This window comes from Cololabis saira, chromosome 18 (assembly GCF_033807715.1).
Source record: "Cololabis saira isolate AMF1-May2022 chromosome 18, fColSai1.1, whole genome shotgun sequence".
Classification (NCBI taxonomy): domain Eukaryota; kingdom Metazoa; phylum Chordata; class Actinopteri; order Beloniformes; family Belonidae; genus Cololabis; species Cololabis saira.
In genome coordinates this window covers 10,996,786-11,021,361 of record NC_084604.1, presented here as the reverse complement: position 1 = coordinate 11,021,361, position 24,576 = coordinate 10,996,786, and the positions used below count along the sequence as shown (strand labels likewise).

The window sequence follows — 24,576 nt, the reverse complement described above, 5'->3', positions numbered from 1 at the left end:
AAACGGTCCAAATCATCCCCCCTGTAAAACTGCCATCCCCCCTTTCCATCCCTTATGTCATTTCATCAATGAATGTGGTTTTACTGCTATTTCAACATTTAGAGTCATCACCAGAAAAATAACACCCGAAAAATAACTTATTTGATAATTTTCACCTGTTTCAAGTAAATTTTCACTTGAAATAAGTAGGAAAATCTGCCAGTGGAACAAGATTTATCTTCTCATTACAAGCAAAAAAATCTTGTTCCACTGGCAGATTTTTCTACTTATTTTAAGTGAAAATCTACTTGAAACAGGTGAAAATTGTTGTTTTTTCCAGTGATGAATCTTGTTTTAAGTGTAATGAGATTTCTTTACTAAAATGAGACATTTTAACTAGAAATAAGACAAACATTCTTGTTAAGATTTTGAGTTTTTGCAGTGATCCATTTTACTTATCCTGTGAAGGACAGAGTCATATTGATAAGTTCAGAAAACTGTTCTTTATTGTTGTGTTTTGATGTATTTGATGTAAGCCCAGTGGATATTTAAAGCTTACAGAAGGCTGCATTTAACTGCTGCTATGTCATTCCTGCAGTATTTCTGCAGGTGTTTTGGTCAGTGCTATTATTTGTAATATATTATATTATTTGTAATCAGCACAAATTATCTGTCCCCATATGATAAAATCCACCATCCCCCCTGATTTTCTTTTTTTTACAATTCGAGTACTGCTACTCACAGACAGAAAAGTCACCTGAACTCAAAATTGCGCAGCTGAAAATCAATAATCTTTGGTGCTGTGGCCTGTTTCAGAGATGCCCGCCCTCGTACGTGTCCGACTTGTTCTCGGACCTCAGAGACGGGTCAGCGCTGCTCGACCTGCTGGAGGTGATGAGCGGTCAGACCATGGTGAGTTACTGGTGTCGCATGAACCCCACAGATCCTAATGTCCTTCCCCAGTGCACGTGTCATCAATCATGGGCTTCCAGCTGACCGTGTAAACTGTCGTTACAGAAAAGGCAGAGAGGTCGCGGGGTTTTCCAGCAGAGGGCCAACATCGAAACGGCGCTCAACTTTCTCAAGAAAAAGTCTGTGAGTTTCCCCTCGCAAACATGCTGCTGCGATACGGTTTTAAGCAGTGATGAGGGAGCCAAGCACTTCACATAGGCAACGTCACAATGGTAACCTGATCTGTCATGTTATAAAAGTGGCTGTAGCACAGTTTTGGTCACTGCTCTGAACCGCCGGGGTTAAATGTTACAACAAAACTCAAAGGACATATCCTTCACAGCTTCCGTATGAGAGACTTAAAGTCTTGAAACTCCCAAAGCTGTGTGGCAAGTATTGTGCAGCCTGAAGATGGTCTGTCTCTGGTTTTGGTGAAGATTGTGAACGTCGGATCAGTAGAAACTACAATCCAGACTGGAAGTTGCATCAGTTTGGCTCAACAGCAACTCTTGTCCACTGGACTTTAAACGTTTGTATTTGCCTTTTAAAATACCAAACAGCAGAAAAATGCTGTGAATCATTTTGTGAGTGCAACAGTGCAGAAAACCTCTGAAAATGAAAGCTGAATCTATTTGATAATAATCAGTACAGCCCAAAGTCCCATTAAATGTCTTATTTGTGATAAATGTGTGCAGGATTTAGACGTTTCTAAAAGCAGATTCAGACTTGAACCCCTCAGTGGTGCCATGTTAAAAAAAAACACATCGTCTCGGGTCATTGCACCACATTAAAAAACTTTTTCTTTTTTTATTAAGTGAGACTCCAATTTCAGAGTAAAAAAGAGCAAGATAAAGGAGAAGATATAACAACTGGCTGTTTAGCCTACAAAGTCTAGTCAGACGAGGATTTCCCGTGTGCCTGACACGTCTGTTGTGATCATTAATGTAGATCAAACTGGTGAATATGAACATCCCAGACATCATAGACGGGCGGCCGTCCATCATCCTGGGCCTCATATGGACCATCATCCTCCACTGTCATGTGAGTATTAGTGTAGCCACCGTTCCAGGTACGACGGCACATATGAACCATATGGATGCTTTTGATTTGGAAAGTTTTCAAACTTGAATTCATTCATTTTCTAAACCTGCTTAAACCCATACAGGGTCACCGGGTCACAGGGGGACTTGAATGAAGAAATATGTGATGTTGCGTGTATCTTCATCTCTTTTAGATTGAAGAGTTGGCCAGCGCTATCTCCTTCAGTTCCCGCCACTCCTCTCTGGAGTCTCTGGCCAGCCTGGACTCCTGCTCCAGCAGCAGCAGCCCCGTCCCAGCAAGTCCCGTCCCCGGCGAGTGGACGTCGCCGCTCCACAGACGCTTTCGCATTTCTGCCAAGAAGGCCCTGCTCATGTGGGTCAGGGACCAGTGTCAACGGTGAGCTTTTATCTATGCTTATATTTAAAACAAAGATGTGCCAAACTTTTCTCTTTCTTTTTTGTTTTTGAAAGACAGATGGTGTGATAAATAGTTAGCAATGATTGCGTGTCAGTTTCATGGTTTTCTTTTGATACTGTAGGAAGCTAAAATAGACAGTTTTGTCTGTTTTAGTTCTCATGCATGTGTCGGTAACGGTCTTTGTTGTGCTTGCGTCCCAGGGTTCATTGCTCTGTCAGTGTCAAGGACTTCAAGTCCAGCTGGAGAAGTGGGGAGGCCTTCTTGGCCGTCCTGTCTTCCCTGCGACCGGAGCTGGTGGATCTGTCTCTGGTCAGGTTCAGGAGCAACCAGGAGAACCTGGAGGAAGCGTTTCACCTGGCTGAGAGGGAGCTGCACATCCCGCGACTGCTGGAGCCGCAAGGTGAGGCCCATAACATTTTACTGCAGCATTATACTAATACCTGTTATTATGGTTAACAAATATGAGCAGTTTACGGGTTTAAATTAGCCTTTTTATATTTTGGTTACTGCTGGCTTAATACATTATAAAGCAACTCAAGCCCTGGAAGAAAAAAAAATAATAACACTAATAAATCATTCTGGATTTAAGTCCATTCAGCTGATTATTATTTTAGAAAAAATTCTTAAAGCACAAACTTTTCTTTCCCTTTTTCAAGAGACGAACGTTCGAGCCTTGTAAAACATGCCTAAAAGTCAATGAACTGCTTGGCCCATGTGCTTTTCATGGACCATGAAAACCACATGGCTTTTATTGCAACCCGAGTTCTCTTCAACATGAGCTTCACCAATAAAAGCTAATGTTCTTCATCAGTCAGGTTCCAGCTCGCTCATCCAGCAGCAGGCAGATCAGAGGATCAGCATCAAGCCCCGTCACTGACCTTGCTTTTTCTTCAACTCGCATACTTATTTCATTTGGGTTGAGAGCTGGACTGTGTTGGGACTGTCTCAGTAGGTCCATATATCTTTACTGGAGAAGTGAAGGCCCTGTACTCTGTAATAAGATGCACTGAGATGCAGATGTGTCTAAATTTCCAAATGCACCTCTTCCTGGTCCCGACCGCATTTCATGGACTGTGGATTTATGCTGGTTCTCTTCTGGCAGTCGTCTTTACATCATTCATTAAACCTGCAGCCAGCAAAGTTTGGCAGCACCTCCGTGCACAAACGCAGACTCACGATGCACAACTGAACATCCCTTTCAGCTCCTCACAAGCTCTCTGAAATTAGTCTTTGTTTTCTGTTCAGATGTTAGTGATGGTCCATTAATGCCCCTTTTGCACTAGTACCACCTCAGCTCGGTTCTACCCGTTTTGCCCTTTTGCACTAGGGCTGAGACGGGTAGAGCCGCTCCAAGCCGATACTTTTTTCTGTAACCATTTCAGCGAGGTTCTATACGGGGCCGAGCAGGGACTATTTCCGACGTCACCACCCTCCGCGCCAGTGATTGGTCGGGGGGCGGGGCCGTCAGACGTTTGAATCAGGAAGCGAGAGTCAGCGCGAGAGCAACCCGCGGCTCGCGGCGATTTTATTATAAAGCGCAAAACGTCTGTTTGGTGATCCAACTCTGAGGTGCAGATGTTCATAAACCTGGTGACTGACGAGAGAATTAAAAAAGGGATGTCGACGGGCTGTTTTACTCTCAGCCGCTCGCGGCTCCAGCTGATTTCTGATCAGCGCCGACATGAACAAAGCGGTTGCGCAATCGAGTACGTCACAGCAGCTTCACCCAAACCTGCCCGCTTCTCCCCTGGCTGTGGAAAAACAAACGGGTAGAGGCATGACGAGCCGAGTCGGGCCGAGTAAGTCCTAGTGCAAAAGTGCCATATGACTTGTCTGAATGTAAATTACATTTTCTTCAGCAGTCTGAGAGCATAGAGCATATTTGGTAAACTGTGGTGAATTACCATCATAGAGATGTTTTAAAGTCCTTTCCGCTGATTCAGCTGGTGCAACCGGCGCTCTCTTTCACCTGTAGCTATATTTGTATATTTACACATGTGCAGATAAAAAGGAAAAGCATTGCACATTTTATTTTCCTCAGAACTGAAAAACACCTTTAATTATAACATTTTTTTCAGCAAAATGAAACCGGTGGATGGACACCTTTTTTCTTTTGTTTTGCCAGGGGTTACACATCAGTCACAAATTATGATAAAACCTACCCTTGTTTTGTTTTGCCTCAGATGTTGATGTTCCGGATCCTGATGACAGATCCATCATGACGTACGTGGCCCAGTTCCTGCAGTACTCCAACGACATGCCGGCGCCGGATGACCACCTGGAGGTCAGCTTCTACGGTCACGCGCTCACATTCACTTCAGGCCGTCCGGCTCGTTGATCGTCAAACAAATGTTTTCAGTTTAATTTCTTTCTGTTTTCTTGTAGACATGTACATGCATCGCTTCTACTTGTCAGACCGATCAATTAATTATGAAATTAAACTCAGAATTGGGGAATATTGCTATTAACAGGAAGAGAAATCATTTGTCTCAGTGATTTAGCACATTTTGGACTGAACTCGCCGTGAGATTGCTGTCTCGTTTGAGCGTTTGATAGTCTTTCAGCACTTGCTGCCTCCGTGTTTGAGTTTCTGAAGTTTCCTTGATCAAAGTTGGGGTTTTCCTGCCATTTTCCTTCCTCTCTCTGCATCTGTTTTCCATCCTCTGAATTGGTGGTGGGCGGTGCAGCTGTTTCCTCTGGTCCAGCCCCTGCTTTTCTCACCTGCGAGCTCACCTGCTCAGTTCACTCCGGCAGCCGCCGTCTCACCGTTACGCCAGGTGCACACTGTTCTCTCCTCAGTCTTCCTGTTGTGCAGCATTTCCAAATAAATGTATGCATTTTGATTTCCAGTCAATGCAGACTGCTCAAAAAGATATTGGGTGTATAACGGTAGAGATTATAGCTCTGAAACTGTTATTTACCTCACTTCTACTGCGGCATTCACTGACAGCTTTGACTGTGCAACTGTAGGTGTCTCCGAGCGAGCGTGCAGCAGAGGTGACTTGCTGGCTGCAGCAGGCCTACGACGAGCTGTCAGAAACCTGGGCAGTGACGGAGAACTCCACATATGCAGCAAAGTATCAGGTAAAACAAAGAGCAGAAGCTTCCAACCAAAGCATCCGGTTTTGTATTACCGACGGTTTCAAAGTTATCATCATGTTTGATTTATTAGGTGTTTCAGAGCCTCGCCGGCTCCTTCACTGAGCAGAGACGCCCGGTGATGACTCTCTTCGCTGCCATAAAACGCTGCCCGGAGCTGAGCGACGAGCAGCGTGATCTGAAGACAGCGTGGGATCGCCTGGAGGAAGAGGTAAAAACATCACATGGAGGCGACAGTTTTAATGGTTCTTTCCCTACAACGTTATTAACCTCTTTCGTTTTTTAGCCTTTGGAGCTCCTGGAAGCACCTATTTATTTTAGATTTTTTTCCCCCCTTTCTTTCTGTTTTTTTTTTTTTACTTATGTGCACGCATTTCAGTATTTCCTACATGTTCCTACATTGATCAGTTTTGGAGGATTTGTAAGGCTCCCGAACTTTACCTCCATCAACCTTCATATTGACTCCGCCTCCTAAAACCAGCTGATATGAACAGAGCTGTAAAGTCAAGGTTGAAAGAGAGTTTTGTGTCGTATCTTGTGCTCTTTCTTTCTTTCTTTCTTTCTTTCTTTCTTTCTTTCTTTCTTTCTTTCTTTCTTTCTTTCTTTCTTTCTTTCTTTCTTTCTTTCTTTCTTTCTTTCTTTCTTTCTTTCTTTCTTTCTTTCTTTCTTTCTTTCTTTCTTTCTTTCTTTCTTTCTTTCTCACAGACACTTCAACAAAACCTCAGGAAACCGAATCAACTTTTGGGAGGAAAAAAAAAAGCAGAAATGATCTCCTTTAACATTTGAAGTTGCCAATTTTTAGAAACCACCATATTTTCTTTCTAAAATGAGTCCAAAAGATCTTCACTGAAAGCCTCAAGTCATATAGAGTTCTGCTTGCATATGCCCTAATCAGCTGTAATCAATCGAAACCTCCGTCAGTGGTGTCACGTGACATGTGAGCTCGCGTTTGTGCCAAGTCTAATCTCTCAAAACCAAACCTGGAACCTGGATGATTTTTGAGTAAGTTGACCAGAATGAGACACAAGTGTGTCTCAACTGTACTAGGTGTAGGTTTTGCTCTTTCTGAATCTTAGGAGGCGTTATTTATCATGAAATGAGCGAGGCCGATGGAGAGAGATCTTTTTTAGGCTCAAGTTCCTGTTCTTCTTCAGCTGCAGAGGTGTAAAGCCGACCTGGACCAGAGTCTTCCTCCTCCTCTGGACTCGGTTGTTGCGTGGCTGCAGAGAGCAGAGGAGGCGCTAACAGAAGGCCCAGAGACGACAACAGATCACGGAGAAGCTGCCAAAGAAGCAAGAGCTCGGCAAGAAAACCTGAAGGTTATTTAAAAACAAGTTTATCAAACCAACTGGAGCTTTAAACACATCTAAACAAATCTAAAATCACGTGTTGGCAGAATTTGTCATGTATATAAGGAGGAGGAATATCAAAATCCTTCCCACTCACAGTATTAAACTTAGCACTGTCGTTATCTCATCTGCTCCTTTTTCTCAGAGTTTAATAAAGGAGATGAGTCATTACACCACAACCATGGAAACTCACCACAACCTGGACCATTCTGGGAATCCAGTAGTGCCTCCTGAGAAGTTTGAAGAGATAAAACACCGGTGTGTGACGCAGTTCCTCCTCGTTCAATTATTTCTTCAGTCACCATAAACCTGCTGAATCCTTTTTCCTTTTTCTAAATCAGTTTAACCAACGTCCGAGTCACAGCCAAGTATGAGGGGATCAAGCTGGAATACCGGGAGTGTCACCACACTGTTCTGGGTCTGCTGGGACGGAGCAGAGCCAAGCTGGCGTCCTGGGAAGCTCCGTTCAGGGGCCAGGAGGCCGTGAAGACGCTTCTGCAGGACTGGCATGTGAGTGAGAGTCTCGAGGCCAGTACTGGAGTTGAGGGGGGATGAGGGGGGATGGCATCCCCTCCTGAAATAAAAACGGTCCAAATCATCCCCCCTGTAAAACTGCCATCCCCCCTTTCCATCCCTTATGTCATTTCATCAATGAATGTGGTTTTACTGCTATTTCAACATTTAGAGTCATCACCAGAAAAATAACTTATTTGACAATTTTCACCTGTTTCAAGTAAATTTTCACTTGAAATAAGTAGAAAAATCTGCCAGTGGGACAAGATTTATCTTCTTATTACACGCAAAAAAATCATGTTCCACTGGCAGATTTTTCTACTTATTTTAAGTGAAAATCTACTTGAAACAGGTGAAAATTGTTGTTTTTTCCAGTGATGAGTCTTAGAACAAATATTCTTGTTAAGATTTTGAGTTTGTGCAGTGATCCATTTTACTTATCCTGTGAAGGACAGAGTCATATTGATAAGTTCAGAAAACAGTTTTTTATTGTTGTGTTTTAAGATAAGATAAGATGAATCTTTATTGTCTCCCTTACGAGAAATTTGTCTTGGACACGAGGCACGGCGACAATCATACTCCAACAAACATAGAAACAACCCTGAAGTCTTTGCCCAAACATAGAATCAAACCACACTATAATTAACCCACATCAGTTCCCACTCCCAGAAAACCCATTACACAATATTTTTGATGTATTTGATGTAAGCCCAGTGGATATTTAAAGCTTACAGAAGGCTGCATTTAACTGCTGCTATGTCATTCCTGCAGTATTTCTGCAGGTGTTTTGGTCAGTGCTATTATTTGTAATATATTATATTATTTGTAATCAGCACAAATTATCTGTCCCCATATGATAAAGTCCACCATCCCCCCTGATTTGTTTTTTACAACTTGAGTAGCTACTGCTCAAGGCCTTACATGAAAAGTTCTGGTACACAACACAGCACAGACTCAACCTCAGATGTTTGATCATGTAACTGACTCACAGAGGATTGCTGAGATGTTCACATTTTAGGGTCAGTGAGTCATTTGATGAGAATTTCTTCATGAAAATAAGAAAAACGGAATATTTTGTTGACCTAATTGTCTAGGAAACGGTTGAGCGCCAAGGCCTGCTCTTGGTTCTGATGGACGCTCTGCAAACCCTGAAGGAGAAGGCGGGTGCTTATACAAGCAAAGCTTCTATAGGTATCAAACGCACGGGCAGCTGTGAATACAATGTTTTTCAATTTTTTATGTGGAAAGGTATAATTTTATTTTTATTCACTATTCTCTCCACAGGCGACGACTCCCAGCGCGTAGCTCGCCAGGTCAGGGACGCGGAAGGTGAAGCTGAGCTGCTTGCACAGGCTGTGACGGCTGTCAGAGTGACGATGGAGAGGGTGGAGTCTGCGTGGGACACGTACAACAAGCTCCTCTCGTCCCTACTGTCATGGCTGTCCCAGAGGATACAGTTGCAGGCGCCATCTGTTTCTATGGCAACGCAGGTAACGTCGGCCTGTTTGTCCTCAAAACCGTCGGTAGATAACGCACAAAGACGCTTCAGATTCTCCATCCGTCTGCCGTTTGAATGTTGTAGGACGTGAGTGAGTGGACCTCATGTCACACTCAGCTCAACGAGGTGGGAAACTATCTTATCGAGGTGACAGAAACCCGCACGCGCCTGACTCTGGCTGAGCAGCTCAGCAAAGTCAACATGCAATGGGCTGAACTCGTGAAGAAGACAAAGTTTGTAAGTATGAATTTAGAATTTATTGAAGGATAGCCCCTTGAGATGTAACATCTCATTTTCAAGGGGGTCCCATAAAACATACAACATTACAATACAATATATCACATTACAGTACAGACATAAAACATAAAACAAACATAGACATCTTGCTCACCCCCTCACACACACAACCCCTACACACATAAGTCTAGTTACATAATAGACTAATTGAATAACCGAAACAATGAGATAAATATAACATAACAGAGAGAAAAGATAAATAAATAAATAAATAAATACATAGAAAAAAGGAAAAAAAAACATAAATAAATTAAAAACATAGGCAATTTGTTTTAAGATGAGAATATAATGCCAACTTAAAACAATGAAAAGAGGTAATAGAACGCAAAAAGAGGGGAAGATTATTCCAATCTGATGGAGCTTTAAAATAAAATGATCTTTTACCAACCTTTTAAAATTCTAGGAACAAAGAAAAAAGGAAAATTCACATGTCTAAGTGAGTATGGAGAGTTATATAGAATCATGAGTTCTTTTATGCAAGTACGTCTTCACGACAAGACAGACACCCTTAACTATTAAGACTTGATTAGACAGCAGATTAGTCTTTCTGTCTCAGGTATTTATTTTGAATGGGACGTTCAAGTGATCCTGCAAAAAGGGTTAGAGATGAAAGGATTCATGCATCAGTGGTGATAGATAGTAATAATGGTTTTTGTCTGCAAGGATTTGCCATCAGAGCCCGGTGTCGGTGCCTCGTGTCTTCAAAAGATGCATTCACTGTCCCAGGAGGCGACTTTGCTCATGAGGCAGCCACTGGAGGTGGCTTCTGTTCCTCTGAAGGCCAACAGGCAGAAACTGGAGGTGAGCGACATTTCAAATGTCTGAGCAGTTGGAAAAGATGGAAAAAAATAAACATATTTCTGAATATGTTTTAATCATCATGTCTGAATTTTCTTCCCCGTCAGTCACTGAGAAAAAAGATGTCAGAGGTGGATGTGTCATCTATAATCCCTTCTTCAGAGTTTCAAGCAGCTCTGCCACAGGTACTCACTACAATATCATTTCCCATGTTGTTGTTTTTTTTTGTTCCAGTCAGCTAAAGATGATCAAACCAGCGCTCAGGCGAGAACTGTGAATTCACTGCAGCTCAGTTACTCTCCTGTGGTTTCCACGGCTTGTGTTTGTGTGGCAGATGCTCGCTGAAGCGGAGAGGACCTGTGGGGATCTGCAGCGGGCCACGTCTAGACTGGAAGGACGTCTGGCTGAGCTGAACCGCTGGAACACGGACGCCCAGGACTGCAGCGAGCGCCTGAAGGAGAAGACGCACGGGGGGCTCTCTCACGTACAATCTCCAGCCAAAGTGAGCCGCTTGTTCTAAAAACACCTTACGTTACATTTGAAGTAGGGATGGGCGATATTTTACCGTTCACGATATACCGTCCAAAACATTCCCCATGGTAAGAATTTGTCATCTTGCGGTAAAAGTGATAGAAAGAAAGAAAGAAAGAAAGAAAGAAAGAAAGAAAGAAAGAAAGAAAGAAAGAAAGAAAGAAAGAAAGAAAGAAAGAAAGAAAGAAAGAAAGAAAGAAAAATATGAGCCTGAAATAAAGAAAGATATGAGCCAGAAAGAAAGAAAGAAAGAAAAATATTAGCCTGAAAGAAAGAAAGAAAGAAAGAAAGAAAGAAAGAAAGAAAGAAAGAAAGAAAGAAAGAAAGAAAAATATGAGCCTGAAAGAAAGAAAGAAAGAAAGAAAGAAAAATATGAGCCAGAAAGAAAGAAAGAAAGAAAGAAAGAAAGAAAGAAAGAAAGAAAGATATGAGCCTGAAAGAAAGAAAGAAAGAAAGAAAGAAAGAAAGAAAGAAAGAAAGAAAGAAAGAAAGAAAGAAAGAAAGAAAGAAAGAAAGAAAGAAAAACGGAAAGAAAGAAAGAAAGAGAAAAATATGAGCCTTAAAGATAAATTCCCGTTGATGACGTTTTTGTGTAACAAACATGGCGGATCTGACAGCGAGGAGTCATTACAGTTTTGCAGTACAGGTGGACTCATTTAATTGGTTTTTATTAATTCAATTTAATTGGTGTAGTTTAGTAGCATTTAGTATCTTTTAGAGCAGTGTTTTGGGGGCTCCAAAGACTGAATGTGGTGATAGATTTATAGTTACAAAGGTGGAGTTGAATTGGTATTTTTTTTATCGTCATTTTTATCGTTATCGGGATAAATGCCCGAAATTATCGTGATACATTTTTTTAGCCCATACCGCCCATCCCTAATTTGAAGGTAAATAAAGTATGAAAATGGTCTTCATTGGACTTTATAGATGATCTCTCGAGGGTTGCAGCTAGCTCAGAGTGTGCTGTCTGAGGGGGACGATCTGCAGACGTATGTTGCAAAACTACAGCAAACGTCTCGGCAGCACCTCATCACCTCTGGGATGCAGGACAGCGTCTCAGCAGCAGTGTCTCAATGCCAGGTTAGCTACAATCCTTTCATGTCCACATAGTACCCTGTTACTTACTCTAACATATTTTGTCTTGTTTTCATGTTTTATTTAGGAGATTTTCCGAGAGTTAAGCAAACTTGGTTTCAGGGAGCAAGTTGGTGAACTTCCTGAGCGGCAGCCGCCGTTTAGAGACACCTGCCAGCCACAGAAGCAGCCAGAGACGGGATCCGGGTCGTACGTCGTGGCCAGAACCAAATACGTGAGCCAGATTGGTAATGTTCAGCTGCGAGCTCAGGACGCGCATCAGACTCCATCTCACACGTTTCAACAGAACACGAGAGATCGGCAAGGTTCGAAAATCCAGCACGCAAACACAAAAGAGGTGAAAGACGTGGCTGCACCCCAGGGAGGACTGAAGGTGACGTCTCGGGCTCCTTTGGAGCCTGTGGTTCAGGCTCCAACAGCAACAGAAGCTCGAGCTGAGCTTTTGATTCAGCTGAAGCAGTTTTCTAAACCTCAAGGCTTCATTCGCGGCGATCAGCCTGCTGTGACACAAACTGGGAATATCAAGCACAGATCCAGAACAGGAGAGCAAGCGAAGGCTCCACAGACTCCCACGCCGGCACGGCCACCGGCGATGATCCACGGGGAAGTTCGCTCCAAAGCCCAGTCGATGGCGAGGAGCAGGCTGGAGAAGGCCCAGCTCCGTTTGCAGGGACGCGTCCAACAGGCCCTGAAGTTATTTGGTGGCAAAGTGTTTTCAGAGTCACAAGTCAAGAAGAAACAGGTACATTCCTCAGTTCTTTTGAAGGTTTTGTTTAAGGAAAATCAACAAAACTGCTTTCAGATCAACTTAAATGTAGCTTGTTGTTATTGTTGCTATTAATTGTAAGCGCTTTCAGCAGGAGCATGTTTATCTTGTAACATTCAGACCTCAAAATTCACCTGACACATGAAAGTCAGGTTAAAACATATTTCTAGAGGGTCTGTGGTGTTGTGCTTTGCAGGGCTGCCAGTGTTGTCGGAGCATGTTAGTCCAGATGTGTGTGTGTTTCTGTGCAGAAAGCTTTGAAAATGCTGCAGCCCTCCGTGCTCCAAGAGTTCCTGGGTGCGGTGGAAGGTTTTGGAGCCTTCTGCTCTGGACCCCAGCTGCAGGACTTGGTGCTCCTCTCTGACTCGGTCAGGACGCAGTGGGAGGTAGGAGACCGCAGAAAGAGGGCGTCGCTCATGAAACACGGGCACAAAACGGTTTGCAGGGGCAAAAACTATGTGTCATGACGTGAAAAATTCATAGTTCTGGACAAAATCCTTTTTATGTGTAAAAGCCACACACTTTTTTTTTTTTAAAACACGCATCCATCGCAGGGCAACATACATACAAACAACCAGACACACTCACACCTACAGGCAATCTAGAATCACCAATTAACCTATTATGCATGTTTTTGGACTGTGGGAGAAAGCCGGAGTAACCGGAGGGAACCCACGCGAGCGCGAGGAGAACATGTAAACTCCACAAAGAAAGACCCCCATCAATGCATATTGATAAAACATAATATAATAATTAGGAGTTTACCTTCAGAGTTCTTATGTTTGTTTTTATTTTCATGTAGAAAAATCCTTTTTTTTGTCTTTTCAACAAACATGAATTCAAATCATTTTCACTTCCTATCTTGAATGTTATGTTGCTCACAAGACGCAACATTATATTACAGTACATTTTCTTGACTCCCCTTCAGTCAAAACTACCTCTCAATTTCCACGTCTTCGTTTGTTTTCTTGAACGTGCAGGTCCTCGTACCTCTGCGTGTTAAATGCTGATTATAAACGCCTCGATCAGTCGTCGTTGTTGAAAATGACGTGGCCGGCGCGAACCCGGAGAAGTTAGTCAGCGAGGACAGAATTTATGATGTGCAAATCTTCTCAAAGATCAGCAAACAATTTTTTTTTTTTTGTGATAGCGTTTTTTATTGAGCTTTCCACCAACCCCCCCTTTCAACAGCATACCAACAATAAATCATATAGTCACAAAGATTACATTCATACACAATCATACATTTTTTTCCATTGTTGCAAGCATTGTATCTTAGATAACTGGGCTGTTTCTATCTCCCCTACCCCTCTGGCTTGCTCCCTGCCCCTCCCCTTGCTGGCTTAGAGCATCTGTGGTATCTAAACATAGGAGAAAATAAATAATATCTATAATATAAGATATAAAAAAAAAAAACCCAGCAAAAACCTTCTTTTCTTTCTCATTCAATGACATACAGGGCAGCAGAATGAGGAAGAATTTAGGAAGTCACTACCTCCTTTCATTCCTTACAATTAAAGCAGCACAATGTAACTTTCAGCTTTTGTTGAGTTTGGCGGCTCCTTTGGACAAAAGCGGTAGTGCTTTACCAGAAAGAACACTACATTTCCCATGAGCACCAGCGCGTACTGCCGGAAAACTCCTGTACCCGTCGCGTGCATTTGTTTTGATAGCGAATGAAGACGGGACGGACTTTCAAAACTACTTTTCTGTTTCACCAAGTGAACAGACGGAACGCAAAAAGAAAAATATGTTAAACTGCTGGAAAGGAACTGGAATTTACCAGGATACCTTAAACAAGGAAGCCAGGGAGCGGTATATGGAGAAAATAAGGATTATTAACAGTTTGGGTCATATGAAATCCATATCAAAGAGTGGAGCTCCGATGAGGATTTACTGCCGCAGTTCTGCACAACCCACGTCTTACTACCTTGTTTAGGAGTGTTTGGCAGCTGCTTTGGTAAATGTTTGACTCACCATGTGTTTCAATAAATTAGTATAATAGTATAACATACAGTACATGTTTTGTATTATTCACTTCTCTTTTCTTTTTTGACTGCTATATTATGCTGAAGAGGCTCCGAGGCGTGAGCAATATTTTTGTTTTCCTCGTGAGATTATTTTTTTCCTCTGCAGCTACAAATAGAGTTAATATCTTTTCCTCAACAAACTAGTTTTATCTGAAGATTGGGGTTAATCGCACCGCAGAGAGCTGGCCAGCAACTGCGTTTAGCTGGAGAAGTGGGGAATCGACTCCGGTCTGTGTGAGTGTTTGTGATACTGTGTGGAAGGTTATGTTTGGTCGTTACAGCCGCGATCCAACCGAGCCGACGACTCTTTTACTCTGTTATCTCAGATACTTGGCCTCCGTGGTTCTTCCTCCAAGCAGGAAAGCGGTGAAAAGTTAAACCATTAGGATCTTTTCCCCACGTCTGTTGTGTGGAGCTGCTGCAGCCACAACAGCAACGGGTTACCAGCTTCTGCGGAGCTGCGCTCCACGCCCCGCCCATTTTCGTCTCGACTACGAATCGGGAAGGAGGGGGAAGTGACGTATGCTGTAAAGCAGTCAAAGCCGTACAAATTTGTAGTTTTTTAGTGTGGCAGGGTTCCTACCATGCTCCTCAAAGTTACATAGTGCCAGTGAAGGCGATACAGACCCCTCAGACCATGACAGAGGTGTCATTAAACCTGTTGGAAGTTGATGTACCATCACACAGGGATTAAAGTTCTCCGTACTGGGTACGGATTTCCGTCCTGGGGATTTTTTTGGGATATTTTTTTATGAGATCAGCGCAAATCCGACAAAAAATATGAACACCGGGGTGTCTGTAGCGCCGCGGTGACTTGTCGAACGGCGCCCACTGCAGTCAATCAGCTGTTGGCTGTGCACACACAGTAAAGTTCTCCTCTGGTTTTAGATGCACGTAACCTGACACCTAACCAGGCATCAGAATCTTCCGCGGAATTCCGCAGATTTTGGTCTCAGCAAAAAATTTCCGCGGAACGGGGAAAAAAAAAAAAAAAATCCCCAAACAACGGATTCGAAAACGCGATGCGCCAGGCCAGAAAAGAAAAACATAATATGCAAAAAATAAGCGACGTATCTATCCATTCATTCAGAAATCAAAAATCATTTCCATTTGGGAGCCTCTGTGTGGCGCTGAATATGCAATGCTGTGTTTGCGTGTGCTTCTCATTGAAATGACTGGAGGCAACACGTTGCGTCAGTGAGTGAAGCCTGAATTATGGTTCTGCGTTAAATCGACGCAGAGCCTACGGCTCTACGATCTGGTCACGTTGCGAATGAGCAGAGCCGGCAGGGAAAAAAAGTCAACAGTGCCGCGTGTCTGTGTGTAACCTAAATCTACCATGGCCTCAGTGTTAGGGCTCGGCCAGGTGGGGCTTTATAAATATATGGGCTTTATAAATGTATTAAATATATGAGCGCGGAGTCGGCTTGGCGAGGAGCTGCGCGCGGCGACGAGCCGGGCGCGCGCCGGCGGACAGTGGAGTCGCGCTGTGAAGCCTGAATTATGGTTCCGCGTTAAATGCGACGCGCGGCGTACGGTGCGTGTCGCCCATAGATCCATGGTGTCGCCGCGTACCCTACGCCGTGTGCTCTGCGTTGGTGTGACGCAGAACCATAACTCAGCGCTAGACCTCGTCGCATGTCGGTGTGCCGCAATGTAAACACTGCGGAGCTACAAGCCTACGTTGCATTACGAATGTGACGCGCTGTGAGCTTGTATATCTGCATTTTAATTTCAGATGCTTTGTTCAAAGTTATGTAGCGAGTCTGTAGTGCAGTGCCTCGTTTAGAACCCCCTGTCATTATTACATAAAAAGTATCTACTAGCACGGATATTGCCACTGGATTAAAAGATGAACTCTCAGGAATGGATTATAAATTTACGTTTTCAATCGCAACGGGGGGGGGGGGGCGGTCTGAAAACTTTCCGTCCTGGGATTTTTTTTGCTTTAATCCCTGCATCACAATGACTCTGGAAATATGATATTAAGGTGGAAAAGTTACATAGTGCTGCTTTAAATGTGCATTTAAATAAATGTATTTTATGTACATAGCTCTAACTTTCTCAATTGCCTTAGACAGACCCTCAATATTTTCTGCTTTGGCCCCATTAGAACAGGCAATAGAAAGTTCTATGGTCAAGATGTCATACAGCATGGCAGTCCACTGGGAGGTATGGAGTAAGTGTGGGGGTTTCCTCAGATCAACAAACATTTCATGGAGGCCCGAGTCCATAAAGGACAGATGATCTGCTAACATGAGTCGGATAAAAGTTTGATTTGACTTTTGAATCTGACCTAAAAAACACCTTAAAAACACCCCTTAAACCTTTAATGTTATAATTCTGTTCGCCATCACTTAATCTGTTCACAGTCAAATAATACATTATATCACTAAATCATACTGTATAACATTCAGTAACTCAGCCATGCATTTATTTTTACTGTATTATTCATTGATTTGTTTATTTCCTTGTGCTTTCTGTGTCGTGTAACAACAGCTAACACGTCTCTAACAAGCAGAGTGTCTGTTGTCTTGTGTCACGTTCAGGATGTGTGCCGGGACATGGCTGCCTTTGTCCCCATCTTGAGGTCTAAAGTTAGTGGATGTTCTGTCCTTCAGTGTGAAATGAATACTAACCACGAAGCCGCCGCCCAGAATAGCAATGACTCCCTGCAGCAGCGACAGGTACCTGCATGCGTTCACCTGACTGTGCTGCACGACTGTCGGGTTCTGCAGAAAATATTTGCTGTCAGTTTCTCAGACGTTTATCTCCTTCCTAGACTGTCACCGATGGTTCTGCGTCTGTTGAAGAGCATGCCGAGTCGCTCAGAGAGCTGTGTGAAACCCTGACCCCGCAGCAGTCCCACAACCCTGCAGAAGATCAGCGGACAGACTCAGATGAAACGCAGGAAACACAAGCAAATGCACGTGACGCCGAGCTGCCGCCTAAGAGGTAGGACAGTGCCAATGTATTTTGATGTTTCTTTAAAGGGGACCTATTATGGCATCTAATACCTATTTTAAACAGGCCTTGAATGTCTGAAAAACAAGCTTTTGATTGTTTTTGCTAAATAAATTATAAATTCAGCCTCTGAGCAATGTCTTTATCTTCCCATTCTCTAACCTCATTATCTATGCAGATTCTGAGTGGGCGGGGCTATGATAATGAGGCTCTGTGCTGATTGGCTGCCTGAATGACGCAATACACCGCTATGAAAAAATGGCGGAAGCTCCAGACGGTGGAGTTAGTTGTGGGCGTGGTTTCACGCATCGCTCCTGTCTTGACGTCACGACAGGAGCAGAATCTGAACAGCTCGTAGAAGCCACATCACACTGGATGGATCATCCGGGCGGCTGTACAGACACTGCAGAATTTGGTTGCTTTCCTCCTTCTCTGAGTCGGCAGGCTGAGGGGAGACCACTTTATATATGTTAAAGCAAGAGAAAACGTGTTTTTCATAATAGGTCCCCTTTAACAGATAAACCATGAAGATGTCCAGATTTACACTTCTTCCTCTAATCAATGTTACATTACAGAAATATCAATTAAAATCCAAACAAGCCTCCATGACTGATAAAAGCAGTCAGAATTGTTACTTTTATCCCTGTAATCCTTGTAGTGTATAAATCTAATGGGCCTGGCGTCCCACTGTTGAACATCTCTTATCTCTGCAGGGGCCAGCAGCTCAGGGGAGCCCCCCCGCTGAGCCCGACTGGCCCGCTGAGCCCGACTGGCCCGCCGGCCGCTGCAGAGCCGAGCAGCAGTCTCCCTCCCAGACAAAACATGGACAGGTCTCAAGCGTTCCCGCCGGCGGGGCAGTTTCAGGAAGACGTGGTCCAACTGCGAGCGCAGGACGCCCCAACAGAGAGTAGAGCTCACCTGACGTGGGGCAATGGCAGCGAGTCCGGGGAAAAGCCAAAACCTTCACTTCGAGCCAAAGAGCAGCTGCTGAAAGCTCGACTGCTGCACGTAACACAAACCCAAATACAGGTATGACAAAATAAATCACACATTTTTTAGTTTAGCCCTTAAACTTATTTGTTTTTTAGGGCTTTAGGAGCTCCAGGTTAGAGCTGGTTTAGTTTTATATTCACATTGTGTGTGGTTGGGGTTGACCCGTCCTCTCTGGACGTGCTGTAGGGTTCAGGCTGGGCTTGATCACTCTACAGCTGTCTCAGAGATTTCCTGGAGTCAGTAAAGTGTTTTCTGTAGGATGTTTCAAGCCATGTTACTATGTTGAGGATCCTGAGGAAAAGAATGATCCAACATTTCTTCATCCCTGTGTTTATATCCCCGTCCTTCCCATCTCTGTTGCATAGACATCTATCGCCGTATGATGCTGCCATCACTAAAGCTTTGTATGATTATAAATTTGTACTCATGCCGTACTCCTTACCTCATACTCCCTCGTCCGAGAATGTCAGCAAAGGAAATGTCCTCTATTTTGAACACCCTGCAACTCAGACAGAACCCCCTCTGCACATTATACCCGTAACCCGATCGTCTGACATGTGTAGATCCACTGCCATCAAGGTTTTACCACTGGAAGATACAGTAACAATAACACGTGGCATCAGTGCATCAGTGCGGTCTGCTGACGGACCAGTTTTAATGTCAACAATAGTGCGTTTCCCTAACGTTGAGAACAATCTTTAGTTTTGAAGTTACTGAGCTTCTCCAAGTATCTTTAATGCCTAACAGAGTGGAAGGTTACAATAGAAAAGCAAATTCAGTCAAAATAAAGGTCAAACGTGATTATGGAGGCATAGAAAATGATAAGGTGTCTGTCCTTGCTCTCCTTTCTTACTTCCTCACATGGTTTTTATCTTTACTTCGCTATATAAGAGTGTTTTACTGTTACTTAAAGGGGACCTATAAAGGCATCTAATACCTATTTTAAACAGGCCTTGAATGTCTTAAAAACAAGCTTTTGATTGATTTTGCTAAATAAATTAGAAATTCAGCCTCCGAGCCATGTCTTTATCATCCCATTCTCTAACCTCATTATCTATGCAGATTCTGAGTGGGCGGGGCTATGATAATGAGGCTCTGTGCTGATTGGCTGCCTGAATGACGCGATACACCGCTACAAAAAAATGGCGGAAGCTCCGGCCGGCGGAGTTAGTAGTGGACGTGGTTTCACGCATCAGAGGCCAAACTATGTAAATCGCTCCCGTCGTTACGTAACGATAGACGGGAGCAGAATCTGAACGGCTCGTAGATCCACATCACACTGGACGGCTCATCCGGGCGGCTGTACAGACACTGCAGAATTTGGTTGCTTTCCTCCTTCTCTGAGTTGGCAGGCTGAGGGGAGACCACTTTATATACCGTATTTTCTGGATTATAAGCCGCCACTTTTTTCATAAGTTTTTAACCATGCGGCTTATACAAAGGTGCAGCTATTCTGTGGATTTGTCTTCCACCGCTCGGGGCGCTATAACCGGAATTAGAATCAAAACTAAGACTAAATAAATGCAAAGAAGAATACGCTACTTCTTCTTTAGCAGATAGAAGTAGGTAGAAGCAGATTTCAAACAGATAAACAGATAAATAAATAGCGGTTATTTTCTCTTGGTTCTGTCTCGTTTTAATCAGCAAAGTTGCTGCCGTTTTAAAAGACACTGTTAGGAAAGGATCTATTTAGATACAAACATGTACATCATTTACAGTTCAAAATCCTTCTGTACATGTAGTAAATATCTAATCTAACAACATAAATATCTGCGGCTTGCATATCTTTTTTTTTTTAAATAGAGCGGATGTGGCTTATATGCAGGTGCGGCTTATAGTCCAGAATATACCGTATGTTAAAGCAAGAGAAAACATGTTTTTCATAATAGGTCCCCTTTAAGTGCTGGTTCATCTCGCATGTCAGACCCTGCTGATAAAGGATGAGTGATAAAGGGATGGTAAATAAGCAAACATTAGGACTTGAATTGGGAGTGAGTATATGTTGGTTCGGAGTCTTTTAATGTGGAGGAATAATCTCAACTCAGTTGGAAACGACAAGAGCTACAGTATTTCAGACTCTGTAACATAGTGGGACAGTATTTAAGACAGTTAGGCAAATATTTACTTCATAAGATCCAAAGACCTGTCGTCTTATAATCTCAGACTGGCTCGGGTGGTTTTATTTCCACACGACCATGAAGACTTATGGGTAGGCTGGAACATCAAAAGCCAATCCTCTGTGTGGTTGTTTCCCTACTAAAGGACTCTGGACGACATTCACATGACCAATGCGTTGCATTTTTGTCAGGATGAGACATTTTGATCTCAGAAGTCTCAAGAAGTTTTGGAGTGATTCCTTTATTCCCCTGTTCTCCTAATAAACTTAACGTGTGACTGTCTCAATGGTTTATGGAAAATTCCCTCAATCTCACGTCTCACTTTTACTTTTAACATCCACCATCTGTTTTTAGTCCTAATGGAGACAGATGCAATTCTTCTTAACTGTCTTGATTGAATTCAATTAGGGACAGGAGGACTTCTGTTAAGTCGGAGTCTTAAACTGTCTGAGAATCTTCTTTAAACACTTTAAATATGTCTGTGCAGCTTTGAAGCCGCTATGAGTTGAATATCCCTTTAACTTTTTAACCATAAACTTAGAGATTTGAAGTAAAAACAGTGTGTTCCACTGTGTAAGTTTAGGTTGTATATGTTAATTACGCTACAAATCTCTTTTACTTTGTACATTGCCTTTAAGGCAGCTTTCCTGCTCAGAAACGGAGTCAGCAGTTTTCTTGACGGTTCCTGCCCTGCGCAGGGCACCGCAGCAGCAGCATGGCACTAATCCCCAGTAATTGGATAGGATCTCCGCGCCGTCTCTTTCCTCTTTTCTCTGCTGAACTGTTTCTATGGAACTGTCACATCTCGTCCAGGCGGTTGTCAGGAGCAACACCGTGGAGGCCAAGCGGGAGGCAGAGAGGACCGTCGTCTCTGAGCCAACGGCCACGCCGCGACAGGAGCACCTCTCTGAACAGGAAGTAGAGAGGTATGGGCTGATGTCACACTCTTCTCTTTCATATTCCTGTTCTGTGGGGGACTGCTATTATGTAAAATAGAAAAACAGTTGTGAGATTAGTCATGTGACTCATCATTTTTGGTTTTGGGTTCTTCCTGTGCATTTAAGAAGCAAACTAAACTGTTATGTGGTAATTCAATCCGTAAGTCTTTGAGGTGTACTGAGCAGATGTTTAGTCTCCAGCAAATGAAGCTCTATTAGAGCTGCCACCAGCCAGATAAAACTACAGTAACATCTTGGATGAGAGGTTGCAGAACCAGAAACAGGCTTCATTCTCTTGAAGCATTTAAGATTCTTTTGAAGACATTAAATCTGAGAAATGGAGAAGTAAAGGAGAAGTAGCAACCAAGCAGCAGAAACAGCACCAAATATAGCAAAGAGCCAAAGGCCAGAAAGATCCACAAAGCCTTGCTGCGCGACCCACCTGACCAGACGAGCTGTGGTGCCAAGACTCTAGTGGAATATAGGTGTTTGGGTTTTTTTATCTGCAGCTCTAATAACGAGTAACACAACTCTTAGGCCCTGTTTACACGGAGCAAAAACGGTGGTGTTTTCATGCGTTTTGGCCGTTCGTTTACACGAAAACGAAGCTCAAAGTCACCAAAAACCATAATTTCTGAAAACTCTGGCCAAAGTGGAGATTTTCAAAAACTCTGTTTTCATGTTTGCTTGTAAACGGAGGGAAACGGAGATTTAGGCTTCAGAACGTCACATTATGAAACAGAAACGTCACCAGCGTCATTTGTGCGACCTGTGTTTACAATTTGTTTGGCCACCGTCAATATTTCCTTGTATTTTACCTGTTTTATATTCTAAAGTCACACTTAAAAGTAACTCCACTTCTCTGTCACTCCAAACGAAAGACTCTCGTTCTGTCTTAGAATTAACTGGCAGTCAAGGCTGATTTATGGTTCCGGTTACACCAACGCAGAGCCTACGGCGTAGGGTACGCGGCGACGCACACCGTACGTAGGCTACGCCGTCGATTTAACGCGGACCCATATTATTCAGGCTTCACACCTGTCATTTGTTGACGTTTTTTTCCAGGATTCTGATTGGCTAGCATGACTTTACACTTCTCGTTACACTGCCCCCTGCAGGTTTGGATGCTCATAGCACCTTAACAGCATATGTATGCGGGTTCGTGTAAACAAGGATATTTTTTAAAACGTAGAGGGGGAAATATCCGTTTTTGTAAATACCCGGCTCTGTGTAAACGTGGCCTTAGTCATACATATAGAAGATAAAAAAGATGAGTTAAAAATAATGTAAAGAAGTTTATGACAAGTGGATGGATTCCAAATAAGTTCAATTTTCTCTCTCGTTGTGAAGTTACAGTTTGACAACTTTCTATTCTGTTTGATTAACCCTGTCTGGTAAACCACAATATTGTCTTATGGTAAGTTATTGTGAACTGAATTATTATTGTTGGAAAACCAACCCTTTTTTTATGTTATGCACAACATATTTTCATTAAAAAGACAAATGTTAGGCCCTAACTGTGTATTGGTGTTTGCAGCAGAATGCCAACTCTAGAGAAAACCGCTGGCCTGATAGAGTCTGCCGATCGTCAGGAAGCACTCATCACAGAGAAGCTGAACCTGATCCTCGGAGAGTCCGTGGACATCTCCTCTCTGACTTTAGCTGCATCCACAAGGATGTGCGATCTAAAGGTGCGGCGCGTTTCCGTTTTCAAACAATTAGTGCCATACGAGAAACAGCATATGCACACACTGCCATTAATTCTTTATGCGTTTCCCAGGAGATGTCTGACACGCTGCAGGCTGAAATGCAGAAACTATTAGAACAAAGCGCTGAAGAGGAAAGAGAAGGGCCGACATCCAAATCCCCATCATCCCTCTGCCGGGCGCTCCGCAGTCGCGTTCATCATCTGGAGCAACTGAGACAGCAGCTGGAAGACGTTCAGTCAACTGCCCGGGCTCTGAATCATTTCCTGGCCACCCTGAGAGTAATCAGAGCTGAGCTCCCAACCCTGCTGGCAAACCAGGACCCCGGCAGGCAGAGAGACGAGGCAGGCCGGCAACACGAGAGACGGTTTTGGCAGGCGGCGATGCAGAGGTTGCAGCCTGCTGTGGAACAATCTGATGTTGTTGACAAAAGTTTAAAAGCAGTGGGGATGACACTGACCATGGAGAGTGCAACTGTGACATGCCAGGATATTGTGTCCAAGTATATTTTGGAGATGGAGGAAGAGCTGGCAACTGCAGAGAAAAAGCGGAGAGAAGACGAGCTACTTCTCCTGAAAGAGGGGGAAATGCAGAGCTCTGGCGAGGTGAATCTCACGGAAACGCATAAAGCGAAGGCTGTGAACAGATCAACGCGGCAAAGTGGGGCACCGGAGCGTCCCGCGCCAAAGGGAACGGATGAAGAGTCGGAGTTTGAGGCCATAAGGAGAAGGCAGGAAGAACAACATAACACCAATACACACAGGGAGGAAGAGAGTCAAACATGGAAATCTGAGGGGAAAATCTTCAAAACCAAGGACCAGAGACAGAGAAGACAAAGCAGCCAGATTAAAAAAGAAGGAAAGGACAAGGAGACGTTGGCTGAGAGGACGGATGCCTTGTTAACAACGCTGAGGGAGACAAAGGGAGCAGCTGAGCAGCTGAGGCTGCAGGAACTCACTCTGCCTGCTCTGCAGCACAGGTACAACCCTCAGCTGGGGCCAAACTCTCACTCTTATCCTCTGAACCTGAGTGGAATACCAGATGTTGAACCGTGTTGAATAACAACTTACAAACTTATGATTAATTAAGCAGAAAAAATGCCTGGACAATGATACAATCATGTTCAACATGTGAAATATTACCCAGACTGTCTGTTTGCTTGTCTCACCACGTGTTACCACATCTGCTCTTTTCTCAGAATCCCAGTCGCCTTTATTGCTCTATAACCTCTTCTCCTGCTGTCTGAATTATCTGCAGGATGCGGGCCTTGGCCGAGCTGGAAAGTGCTCTTGCTGGCCTCCGTTCTGAGGCGCAGTACTTGCGTGGTGCACGACCAGGACCTGGAAGCCTGGAGGAGAGTCAGACCAGAGAGGTGGAGGATCTCTGGGAGGAGACGACAAAAGCTGTAACTGAACGGTAAAGACGAGAGGAGCCTTCTTGTGTGTATCTCCGGCTGAGCAGCTTTGCTGAGCCGGTGTGTGTGGTGTTGTGGCT

At 43.6% G+C, this 24,576-nt stretch overlaps 1 protein-coding gene across 1 annotated transcript in view; it reads left to right on the top strand.

The window, feature by feature from the left end:
- The window catches only part of LOC133418557 (nesprin-2), a 112,933-nt gene that overhangs the window by 3,687 nt on the left and 84,670 nt on the right, over positions 1-24,576 (top strand). Inside the window, exons 4-30 of the mRNA XM_061707307.1 lie at positions 796-891; positions 997-1,074; positions 1,879-1,971; positions 2,165-2,367; positions 2,589-2,788; positions 4,572-4,672; positions 5,359-5,472; positions 5,561-5,698; positions 6,642-6,806; positions 6,982-7,094; positions 7,178-7,346; positions 8,444-8,540; positions 8,634-8,839; positions 8,932-9,084; positions 9,808-9,945; positions 10,050-10,127; positions 10,277-10,444; positions 11,401-11,553; positions 11,636-12,310; positions 12,586-12,720; positions 16,914-17,051; positions 17,147-17,319; positions 18,042-18,357; positions 21,252-21,364; positions 22,917-23,067; positions 23,157-24,061; positions 24,340-24,498. Coding sequence (XP_061563291.1) covers positions 796-891; positions 997-1,074; positions 1,879-1,971; positions 2,165-2,367; positions 2,589-2,788; positions 4,572-4,672; positions 5,359-5,472; positions 5,561-5,698; positions 6,642-6,806; positions 6,982-7,094; positions 7,178-7,346; positions 8,444-8,540; positions 8,634-8,839; positions 8,932-9,084; positions 9,808-9,945; positions 10,050-10,127; positions 10,277-10,444; positions 11,401-11,553; positions 11,636-12,310; positions 12,586-12,720; positions 16,914-17,051; positions 17,147-17,319; positions 18,042-18,357; positions 21,252-21,364; positions 22,917-23,067; positions 23,157-24,061; positions 24,340-24,498 — 5,228 coding nt within the window. The remainder of the gene's footprint in view (positions 1-795; positions 892-996; positions 1,075-1,878; positions 1,972-2,164; positions 2,368-2,588; positions 2,789-4,571; positions 4,673-5,358; positions 5,473-5,560; positions 5,699-6,641; positions 6,807-6,981; positions 7,095-7,177; positions 7,347-8,443; positions 8,541-8,633; positions 8,840-8,931; positions 9,085-9,807; positions 9,946-10,049; positions 10,128-10,276; positions 10,445-11,400; positions 11,554-11,635; positions 12,311-12,585; positions 12,721-16,913; positions 17,052-17,146; positions 17,320-18,041; positions 18,358-21,251; positions 21,365-22,916; positions 23,068-23,156; positions 24,062-24,339; positions 24,499-24,576) is intronic.